The 9,285-nt window shown below is 35.7% G+C and overlaps 1 protein-coding gene across 2 annotated transcripts in view; it reads right to left on the bottom strand.

The window, feature by feature from the left end:
• The window catches only part of LOC106883452 (cytochrome b-c1 complex subunit 2, mitochondrial), a 48,636-nt gene that overhangs the window by 20,806 nt on the left and 18,545 nt on the right, over positions 1-9,285 (bottom strand). For both annotated transcript variants that reach the window (XM_014934474.2, XM_014934477.2), the window contains exons 3-8: positions 8,540-8,689; positions 8,051-8,115; positions 6,907-6,963; positions 6,007-6,131; positions 3,702-3,799; positions 2,178-2,328 (exon numbers count right to left, since the gene is read on the bottom strand). In XM_014934474.2, coding sequence (XP_014789960.1) covers positions 2,178-2,328; positions 3,702-3,799; positions 6,007-6,131; positions 6,907-6,963; positions 8,051-8,115; positions 8,540-8,689 — 646 coding nt within the window. The remainder of the gene's footprint in view (positions 1-2,177; positions 2,329-3,701; positions 3,800-6,006; positions 6,132-6,906; positions 6,964-8,050; positions 8,116-8,539; positions 8,690-9,285) is intronic.

Genomic DNA, 9,285 nt, shown 5'->3' with positions numbered 1-9,285 from the left:
TTTGTTTAGGCGATTTGAAACTTTTGTACGCCGTCTCATAAGAATTTTCCTCTCCTTGGGGATTTTGTTCTTGTGTACAGTGGCCTTTCTCTCTGGGATACATTTGTAGCATATGGCTTGCATTACAGACATGAATTGTTAAAGTTTCATGTCGATGTCCAGTGAGGAGAGACATTTAGGCCAGTTTTGTTTGAGGATCTCTTTCTCAATTTGTTTCCAGTTTGCCTTAGGAAGTTCAAATTGGAAAGATTCTGAGAGTTTCTTGTAGGCTGCATGTCCATAGTTTCCTTTGGTCCGCACATGGTCAGCTCTACCATGTTGTGATCCGAGAGTAGCGTCGGTGTCACTTTCACATTATGTATGAGATCTGTATTATTTGTGAAGCAGAGATCCAGTATGTTATCTGCCCTGGTTGGTTGGAGTACTATTTGTTCCATGTACAAAGTGTTGGCGAGGTTCAGGAGGGACTTCACCTGTCCTTGTTCATATCGTGTCATTCCTGAGAGAGATAGGCCCTCGGGCCATCTGACAGTGTGAATTTTTTTGTAATACATGAGCCACGAAACCATTTTTTTGACCCTGCTTGGATGGAGCTCCATCAGTGCAAACGCTAATATAAGTTGGCCACTGGATCCCTCTCAATACAACATTTTGGTTTACCAGGTTAAAGACATTTTTTCCTGTTGTTCTTTCTTTCAATTCACAACAAAAGAAAAGCTGACCTATGATTTTACCACCTCTGATGATTTGTAGAAATGAAATTAGTTGAGCTTTATTGCTGATGTCTGTACTTTTGTCGATTTGTAAGGCCCATAAGTTTTCGTGTTCATTTTTTGCTTCAGTGAAATGTTCACAGAGCTGATCATCAATGTCTCTTGAAATGTCTTGAATTTTATGAGAAATCTTAATTTGTTTGACAGCTTCATCACTAATCATTGAGCCAATAGCGATCTCCAAGGCTGGTAAAATAATGTTTTCGGCATCAGAATGTGGTCTTTTCTTCTTTGCTAAAAGCTGGGCAATTTTGTAACTAGTGATTTGAGCTTTCGCAGGAATTGAGTGAAATTTCTTCAACCTTTTTGATTGAATTTTTAAATGATTTTTTAGCATCTTAAAGTTTTCTTTTGGTTTGTTCTTGAGTTGCAGATGATTTGTTATTAGATGACGTTGAAGTTTACTGGGAACCATCACTTCATTTGAGAGTGTTGTTAAACAAATCATACAAAAAGAAACTGAGTTGTCTTTTTCTGAAAACACACCATTTCGAGCGTGGCCGTTGCCAGTTCTGCCTGACTGGCCCTCGTGCCGGTGGCACGTAAAACACCCACTACACTCTCGGAGTGGTTGGCGTTAGGAAGGGCATCCAGCTGTAGAAACTCTGCCAAATCAGACTGGAGCCTGGTGTCGCCTCCTGGTCCACCAGCCCTCAGTCAAATCGTCCAACCCATGCTAGCATGGAAAGCGGACGTTAAACGATGATGATGATGATAAAACCATATTGGACATAATTTTCATTATATTTTCGTTTTGATGAGGCGGACTTTTTATTCAGGTGTTCGTCTTGTTTGCTATGATTCTCTTTCTCGTTTTTCTGAGGTCTCAATAAAAATTTGTCCATGTTTAAATCTAAAAATCGATTACAATTTAGCATAAAATAATTTATGTAAATTATAAATAAATCAAAAATTAAAAACTACTAGGACTACTAAACAATTTGCTTACAGACAATCCCAGTTTAAGTGCAGAAATGTAATATATTGTAGCAAAACTGCTGTTCATCGTGCAATGTAATTAATTTATATTTACGGTATTTTAAGATTTATATATACGCTCAAACTTTGTGAATGTTCTTGGATTGTTGTTTCACGAAAATCCTAAAAATTTAGCAGACACTGTGATAGACCATCAAGAAGAGATAATTTTAATAAATAAAGAATTTATGTTGTACGGTACTTCATGTCCTGTATTTGTCTGTGTTGTTCAAATGCATGTCACTGGCCACTATGAATTACTTCTCGAGTTCCAATTATGCTGATGTCAACATTCGTTTTTATCCTGTTGGAGTCGATAAAATAGTACCAGTAATGCACGGGAGTCGATGTTATTGCTTGTTGTCCACCCACTAAAAAGTGCTTGTCTTGTGTCAAAATTTTGAAATTATTATTAACATTGCTTACCGCCACAATATTTTGCCTTTGCATCAGAAATGCCAGACGAGGGGCTGCACTGGAACTGGCCAACCAAGTATTGAAGATGTTCATGGTCAACTCCAATGCCAACAACTGCCATACGGTCTGCTGTGTAGTGGTCTGCTACATACTGATGCAACTGGTAAATACATGAAAAGAAGTCAAAGAATGAGTCGCTCTCTAAAATGATGGCTGATCATAGAAATGGTTCTTCATTGGAACTGAAGAATGACATATCTGGGATACATAATAGTTACTCTCAAATGTTTGACCAAAACTTCTCATTATCAAGAACAGTAACACCATCAGCATCGTCACTACCATCAGACAAGTTAGAGTGTACAACATAGTTGTTGATAAACAGCTGAAGGCTGTGAGTCACTTTCAGTTGTTTGGCAGGTTACCTCTATAAGATTTGCTAAAGCAGTGCTGGAGTTAAGACATTAATACCATCACCACATCAACAACATTTATATGAGAGCTGAAAAATGTGCCCCTATGCCTTCACTGGATTTGCTACAATAGCAACTAAACCATTTTCAAATTACAACCTAATACCTTAAATAAGGAAGGTTTCTTTAGTTAATGTAGTTCTAGATACATTATGTCTTAACATGCCAAGAAAACAATTGCACAAACACACAACCACTGCACAGATCAAAGAAACAAGTATGTCTCACCTTCTCAAGACAAAATGTACTTAAAAACCTCAAAGTTGCTACAAATACTTAACTGTACAATCACTGATGAGCTCTTTTGGTGATCTCACATAAAACTCTAAAAAGACCCAAAATCTATTACATACATGAGATTTTTACTAGACAGAAAATTGAGCACAATTTTACAGAAAATCTTTAGTCATTTATTTAACATCTGTTTTTTCCACATTAGCATGGCTTAAATGGAGGCAAGGTTTTTTGTGGCCATATGACATTCGTCTTGCCAACCTTTGCCTGTTTTCAAGGAAGGGATTTTTCACTTCAGCAGAATTCAAAAGAGCAAAGCAAACAAATGATTTGTCGACATTTCCTGACAACAAATACTACTATGTTTGTAATATTAGCTAAGTATATTGTAAACACATACATGTGCATGTACCTACACAAGATGAGCTTCTGCTTTCTATCTACCAAATTCCCTATTCCCTAATAAGACATAGGTTTGCCAAGAAGTGGCACAGTGGGAGTGAACCTAAAGTTGTGAAGTGAATTTCTTCACATAACGGTCACGCCTGCAAATTTCTCTAATTTGTAAAAAGGTGAGTTTATGTGCGATGAGAACAGGAAACTTATGACTTTCATTAATTTTATTAGATGCATTTTTTTTTATCAACAGATCAACACAATTTCACAAGAAGTATATTAAAACATATAAACAGTCTAGTGTTGTTTGAAATCTTCTCACAAAAAAAGTTAAAAATCATAAGCGCTTTTAAATAAGAAGACAAAAAACAGCTATAAACATATATTCATTAAAGTGTTGGAGAGAAAGAAAGAAAACAAAAAAACTTACAAGCTCAGAAGAAAACTTGCCAATCATACTGTCAGATGCATAAATGGAGTTACCCAAAGTATTCCTAAAAGCTGCGTAGTGAAGTAACTCAAACACCTCTGCAATCAAACACAGACTTGATTATAGTTTTAAATATCAAGGCCACAATTCAATGGCTAATATCAATAAAAGAACACACTTGTTTCTTTTAAGTGAGTAATATAAATGTGGAGAAGGAGAGAGAGAAGAAAGCTGCAATGTCTAAGCATTTTCTGCAGCATCTACATAGTAAATTGGTTTAGTTTAACTAGAGATTGAAACTAGCCCTTTACAGTTGCATAACATTTTAGAAATAGTTGTAAAATATCCTTCAACTTACAACCTACCATCTTGCATGCTGGTTACTTTAGTCTAAATTAAAGATGGGATGGTCAAAACTGGAACATTTTTGATCATAGGTCCACTAGATTAGGACTGACTTCCGGCAAAATATCAACTGAGTCACAGAGTCAATCCAAATAGAGTTTGTCATTTGCATTGTTGCCATATTTGAATCTATATTTCCATATAACTACAAAGTAAAACTAAATTACAATTATGACAGCCACAAAACTGAAGAATTTTGAATTCTAGAGGGTTGATAACTGAGTGAATAAAATCATGGATTACTTGCTGATATGCTATAAGTTGAAATTTGTTGCAAGTATTATATTGTTTCTAAGAAGGACATTCTAAACTGCCTCAGTTTACCTTCAAGGACAATATTAACTGAATTAACCTCACCAATCTTGGACAGGCTGCAAAAGGATATAAGTAAAGCCGCTTCCTGCTGACCAAGTCCCGACCTCACCAAAAAATCCCCTAAATGTTAAGATTAGGAAGGAACCAGAATATCTAGTAAGGTTTCTTGCAATAAAATGGTGTCTTCCTACCCAATAGAAGATTTATTTCACATTCACTTAATGTCGTGAAACCACTAAACACTGGTTTTTAAACAGGTCCTTGATACATACAAAGCATATACAAATCTTTTTATAACTCAATAACAAAGATTATCATCGTCACCATTTAATGTTTGGGTTCCAAGCTGGTATGGGTTGGCTGATTTGACATAAGGTAGTGAACTAGAGAACTGCACAAGCCCTAATGTCTGCTTCAACATGGTTTCTACAATTGGATGCCCTTCCTAATACCAATCACTGTACTAGGTGCTTCTTAAGAGGTACTAGCACAAGTGAGGTCACCAAGTAACTTTCAAGATGAGACTCCTCAACTGAGGGTGATGTTGTATTAAGCTTTATGCCAGATAATGATGAGGTTAAAGTACAATAGAATGATAACGGTTTTTTTTGTTGCAGACGAGGTGCATGGAAAAGAGAGAAGATGGTGAGGAGGTATCAGAGTGCAGCCTCAAGTTTCAGGAAGGTGAATATAGAAGTGGTACAAAGGATTGGACAGGATGAGTATGTAGGGAAGTTTGCAAGAATATGAAAGGCAAGAGGTAAATGGACAGAGATGGAGATGAAAGTGGAACACACTGAATTAAAAAAAAATTGCTGCTAGTTTTATTAGAAATGAAAATAAGGACTTCTTTTAGTAAGTATAAAATATAATTAATTGAATTAACTCAATATAATATATTACTAGTTCTCACTTTGACTTCTGAGGAATGAAAAATAGACAATTTTGAATGATTTGAACTCAGTGTGGCAAATAATGTTTTCTTAATTTCTCTTTCCATACATTTTGGGAAATTTGATATCCCTTATTCTTGGTAATATCTATCAATTTTCTCTTCTCTACTTTCTAACAGTAATGTTTTGGGGTTTCACTTTAGTTCTTTCTCCTGTTCATTTATGGAAAGACATTTTTCTGTCTCCTAACAGTTAGATCTACCATCAACACACTCTTTTCTGTCATACCTCATTGGCCACTGGTCCTTGAGGATTTTGCACTGGACATCATCAAAAAATTTGACCACAACTGGAATGAGAACCTCCTCCCAAAATTGCCTGTTTATGGGTTCTATCAGTCTCTCATCTCTTGAATCAAGTTTCCAGTCACAATGTTCAATTGCTGAGTGCACTGACAAGGTTCTCTCCAACTCACATTCCTTTATTTCAACTGAAATTTGAAACCCTCTATTGATAAAGATGAGATTAAATACTTCAGAAAAAATTTAGTCCAGCATGCAACCATTTCCCTCAATATGGCAACACTGTTAATTAGACTAATAAACAGCCCCACGTTCATACCAAATCATTGCCCAAGATTTATATGTAATATAAAATGCAAGTGATTAAACTAATTACCATATTGTACTTACGAAGAGGAAGTTGTGTCTTCAGGATAGCCTTGTCAAGTGTCATACTGGCAGCTGTCTCTTTTATCTCCCATGGTTTGAAAGCTGGCATGGTCACTGCATTTTTCACCATTCCTATCACATTATCACTAAAATAAAAAGTGAAAAAATTATTAGGAACCTAAGGTAACGTAAGTGATTTCCATAAACAAGAACAAGTGAAAAGAACCACAGAAGTTGGAGTTTAATAAGATTTATTAGTAACAGTAAACCTTCTCATGTTTAACAAAATTGCCCACTGAATCCTAACAATTAAGTAGAAATATGTTCTTCACGAGAGACAGAAAGGTATTTTTTTTTTTTAGTAAAAGCATACATCTAATTGATCTTATTATACTACAATTACTTCATTTATCAAACCCAGAGTGATAAAAGGCAAAGTCAATACTGGTAAGATTTGAAAGTGGAACAGTTAAATATTAAGCTTCATCTAGTTCTCTATCCATTGAGCCTCATCAACCCTTAAAATATCTACAAACTTATGAGATAAAACTATACCCATTCACTGCCCTACAATAAAAACATGTAGAGTACACTGTCATAACCAATATAGGCAATACACTCCACTATCACAATGTATATAATGGAGTGTGTGTGTGTGTTATATAACATTTCAATGATAACATATAAACGTCTTTTGGCATTGGTCAACAGGAAAGTAACCACACTGGTCTATGAGTAGCTAAAATCGATGAGGCAACTAAAAATATTAGTTGACAAGAACCTCAGTGACTTCAAATATCTTCTATGTCTTCAAGGACCAAAAAAGAACCTCCCATTCGCCAAGGGACTTAAATATATTTCTTTGTTGAAAAAGGATTATCAAGGAGATGAAGTGAACAGTAGGGTTAAAGTTATACTTACAGTTCATCACGAAGACAATCAATTTGATAAGTGATAAATTCTCGTGAGGTTGAACAGCTGAAATACGCAAGAAACAAGACAAATTACCGATAGAACAAGATCTAAACCACTGCTGTCACTCCCACCACCTTAATTATTGTCCCCTTCTTTTGTTGATCATCAAATCCCAATCCCTTTCCATCACTTGCCTTTTAGTTAGGTTCTCGTTCCCATCTACATCACCCACTTTTCAACCACTTCACAAGTAGCAGTAACTTCACCATTGCTGTTACTATAAACCTCAACCCAATCACCATCATTATTATTTTATCATTAACACAGTCATCTTTCATATCAATAGCACTCTGTCATGACAAGACATACAACACACTCCACTATAACCACATAAATTGTGGAGTCAGAGTGTGTGTGTGCGTATGTGCGTGTTATGTACACACTTATTATCTTCCCTTTCATCACAGCAAATTTTCAACATTAACACAACCATCATAACTTCATCATTCAAAATATTTAGACCTATTGTAAAAGTTTAAAAAATGGGTCATGTGACTAGACTGAACAAACTGACAAGAGGATCTCTGTGTGGTTGCTCAACTTGCTAGAAAGAGTGAAATCTCACTTTCAAATCATTCTCTAGTGTCTCAAGAAATGATACATTAGATAATGTAGTCCATGGTACACTATTCCAGCTAGCAGAGCATATTCTTCATATACTGAATTAATTTTTTTATCAATTCAAAACTTTTGTAATTACCCTAATATCTTCAGTGTCCAAACTGGCACGGTTTAGAAAATCTAGCAACATAAACCTCTTCAGTTATTTCAATACTGTTTTACTGCTTACAAGATAATAGCCAACATTTAGAATTTGATACAGCAACATAGTCCTATATATATATTTTTCATTTGTATATCTCTTGTGTAGTTTTAATAAGACAGTCAGAGAAAGAGGGAAAGTGGGAATGACAGTTTTACAGGAGGCTGATCTTAAGCTTGAACATCTGTAGAGTGATGTCTGCAGGAAAAACTGTGGGCAGGGAGTAAATTGCAGAGGGTTCTATCTGTTTGAATATATATATATATAACAATTTTATGGATGAGAGATGTGTTAGGAGAGAAGAGTGAAGACAAAGATCAAACTTACGTGTAATTGGCACCAGATTGCTGCACGGTTCTAGTCAAGCCAAATGCTGTGGTCTCCTTTGTTCCCTGTCAAAGAGAAGAAAGAAGAAAATGGTGAAGAATATGCTTGGAACAAGCTAACAGCAATGTTTCTCAACTGCTTCACTATGTAGCTAGCTGCAAGAGGTTACAACAAGAATGCAAGGACAACTCTCAGAGAGAAAACATCAATAAGAAACTAAGCAGTGGAGCATGTTTAATGAGATTCAATCAGCAGTTAATATTGGAATAATCCCGCATCTATCCACCCAAAAGAACACCAAACACTACAGTATAGACATCACAATGTCTATACCAGTGCAGATATCATGGCACCACACACTACAGTGCATATATATCACAGCACCATACATTGTAAAAGTCACAACACAACACACCACAGTATAACTAGTACAACGCCATAGACTACAGTGTAGAAAATAGGATAAAAAGTCTTTTGGAAGTTACTTACCATTCCAGCCATATTTCTCAAGAGGTGACTAATTCCTAAGTTATCTCCTGATTCATACCTGGAGCCAGCTTTAACCACAATAGACACATGTGATATAGGAGAGTAAGTTTCCAAAGATGCCACAGTTATACCATTTCCTAACTTGGAAACCTGAAAATTTAAGCAGTAACAACAGACTTTGTTAACTTTAAATCAGTAAATTCTGGAGATGAAAAAAATTTCATTTTTCTCTAAGTGGAGAATCAAGGTTTCAATACTACATAGAATATGCATCAGTCCTAATGTAATGGATCTTACATACTTCTGTATTCTTTCACTAGCAGTAAACACAACTTACAGAATTTTGTCCTTTTTCTGATAGGGTTGGCAATAAATAAGTGACAGGAATTAACTATAACACCATACCATATATAAATTAAAATGAATTCTATACATGAAAATATAGCTAAGCTTGACATGAAGTAAATTTTGGTTGCGAAAGACAGCAAACATTTAGCAATCACAAATAAAATAAAACAATAAAATGTGGGGTATATATATATATATATATCATCATCATCATCATCATCATCGTTTAACGTCCGCTTTCCATGCTAGCATGGGTTGGACGATTTGACTGAGGACTGGTGAAACCGGATGGCAACACCAGGCTCCAGTCTGATTTGGCAGAGTTTCTACAGCTGGATGCCCTTCCTAACGCCAACCACTCAGAGAGTGTAGTGGGTGCTTTTACGTGTCACCTGCAC

This window comes from Octopus bimaculoides, chromosome 7 (assembly GCF_001194135.2).
Source record: "Octopus bimaculoides isolate UCB-OBI-ISO-001 chromosome 7, ASM119413v2, whole genome shotgun sequence".
NCBI lineage: Eukaryota > Metazoa > Mollusca > Cephalopoda > Octopoda > Octopodidae > Octopus > Octopus bimaculoides.
Note: the sequence above shows the minus strand (reverse complement) of the source record. Positions and strands in the feature narration are given on the sequence as shown.